This window comes from Castanea sativa, chromosome 10 (assembly GCF_040712315.1).
Source record: "Castanea sativa cultivar Marrone di Chiusa Pesio chromosome 10, ASM4071231v1".
Taxonomy (NCBI): Eukaryota; Viridiplantae; Streptophyta; class Magnoliopsida; order Fagales; family Fagaceae; genus Castanea; species Castanea sativa.
In genome coordinates, this window is record NC_134022.1 from 10,313,059 (window position 1) to 10,315,511 (window position 2,453).

The 2,453-nt window shown below is 35.8% G+C and overlaps 1 protein-coding gene across 1 annotated transcript; it reads left to right on the forward strand.

Annotated features, from left to right (window-relative positions):
• The first annotated feature begins 511 nt into the window (after positions 1–511).
• LOC142614269 (transcription factor MYB114-like) lies at positions 512–1,644 on the forward strand. Its single transcript, XM_075786851.1, has 3 exons — positions 512–781; positions 987–1,116; positions 1,222–1,644. Exons 1-3 carry the CDS (start codon positions 646–648, stop codon positions 1,544–1,546), a joined length of 591 nt encoding a protein of 196 aa, XP_075642966.1. The 5' UTR covers positions 512–645; the 3' UTR covers positions 1,547–1,644.
• Positions 1,645–2,453: the final 809 nt, after the last annotated feature.

Sequence of the window (2,453 nt, forward strand, 5' to 3'; positions counted from 1 at the left end):
GATGAGACATTGCTTCTGTGAAATAAAAACAAATGTGCAAACGCCTTGGCTAAAAAGGACTTGAATTCAAGTCAAGATTTTATGCCTTTTTTTAAAGCCTGCTTGTGGACTTAAAAATGTTGCTATTTTATGATATCTTTGATCTGTATTATGAGGTTGCGACCTTACGCGACTCTGATCTGTATTATGAAGTAGTAGTGAAAAATGCGAACATAAGGTATTAAAGTGCGGATATAGCGTGAAACAATAATTAGCGTTGTTGAGTTTAGCAAAAATAATTAGCGTTATTGATGTATTCCATCTTTCTTTGATGTATTGCATCACGTGAATGAATAAAATAACTTTATGATGCTACTAGGCTACTAGGAGAATAGTATTATTTCTGCTTCCCATTCTCACATACTCATAGAAATTGCTATAACTGGTAGTTGGCGTTGTCTATTTTTCTTTGCCTCTCCCTAGGAAGGGTAGCTGAATGGACTCACTGACTCTTCAAACATTCTTTGGGCAACTTTGCCCAATCCTCCATCGTTTTTAAATTCTTACTTCTCTCCCTATCCCTCCCTTTCTCATCAACGGACATTCTCTCTCTCACTGCCCCTTGCAGAAAGACCATCTCTCTCTCTCTCACAGTCACACACACAAATGGCACCAAAGAATGATGGAGCAGCAAAAAAAGTAATGAACAAAGGAGCATGGACATCAGAGGAGGATCGTAAACTGTCCGAGTACATTGAAATCCATGGTGCAAAGAGGTGGAAAACAGTTGCTGCCAAATCAGGTTACATATCTTATATGTTTTTACCCAATATCAGTACAGAAGGGGAAAAGTGGAAAAAAAAAAAAAAAAGTACTCAATATACTAATATAGAAGAAGAAAGCCGAAACCCAGTACACTAACTACATTTTTGTAAAGTAGGAGCTTGTATACTGGGTATGGCCTTTTTATTTAATCAGAGACCTAATGGGTTTTCATGTTTTCACAGGATTAAATCGATGCGGGAAGAGTTGCAGATTGAGATGGTTGAATTATTTGAGGCCCAACATCAAGAGGGGCAATATATCTGATGATGAAGAGGACTTGATACTTAGGCTTCATAGGCTACTTGGCAACAGGTTAGTGAATACATTATAATGAAAAGAAAACATTGTTATTGCACCAGAATTATCCAGAGAGAAGCAAATCGAGCAGCTTGATATTTGACATGTTTCTATGTACAGGTGGTCTTTGATTGCTGGGAGGCTTCCGGGGCGAACAGACAATGAGATAAAGAATTACTGGAATTCTCATTTGAGCAAGAAAATAAATCAAAAGGAGAAAATACCTGAGTCTTCAGCCACACAAAAACCCATGCATCAGAAAACTTGTGACCTTGCTCAAGTGGACAGGGAGGGTGCTAGAGGAACTGGGAACTCTGAAATCAATTTTGATGTAAATGAGTTCTTTGACTTCACAACCGAAGGATCCTACGGTTTAGATTGGGTAAACAAGTTTCTCGAGCTTGACGAAGATCCTTGGCTCACCGAGAAAAGGTCAGCCTTGTAATAAGAATAATTGTTTTCTCCTTTTAGATGAAGTACATTGTATAAGACAGTGTAATTTTTATGTAACATAAAAATAAAATTTTCTCATTGTACCATAAATCTGGTCACGTATTTGTGGTATATGGTTAATTGATGTGGCTATGTAAAGCCACAGTTAGGAGTTGTTCACTAACAGGGAAAACCGGCTAGAAGTTTAAAAACTGAAACTCATAGCAAAGGCTAGCAGATTATAATAGTGTTGCCTATTGCTTGATTCAGCTGGAGTACTAACTTCAGTTTAGCTTTTTTACCGAGTAATTAATGGCCTATAAGAGCACCTTAATTGACTCGCAAAAAAGACCATAATATATTATTAAATATAATAATACGGTTTAATCTCTGTAAGTTACCTGCATTGGTTTCTGCCCAACTTTAAGTATATGTCTAAAAAGCGCATTATTCAGTGGCTAATATTTTTTTAACGGGTTTTGTACATTATTTATAGGATTCATAAGTAATTTTTTTTTTAACAAAAATAACTCTAAAATTGGATTTACAGCACTATTCACACATTTAAAAAATTATTTTGCTACAATATTTTTAATTTTCAGTAATAAACAGTATCCAAACATACCCTAAATAAACTTTTAATTTAGCCAAGGATTTCCGAGTCAACCAAAAAACCTAACAGGCAAAAACAATTAGATGAGTTAATTAAAGTTAAACAATGCAGTGAATGCACACGGAGTGGTGCTGTGGTTCCTTTTTTCCAAGTTTCCGACTCCAAGAATGCTCGGTTTACATGAAGTCAACGTGAAAGCTTGAGCTTTATAGATTTGACCCGGGAGAGAGTTAAATGTGAACACTCCAACTTCATGCCAATAATATTAGAGCATTCTCTTTCATAAAAAATGTCATTTTGATACATC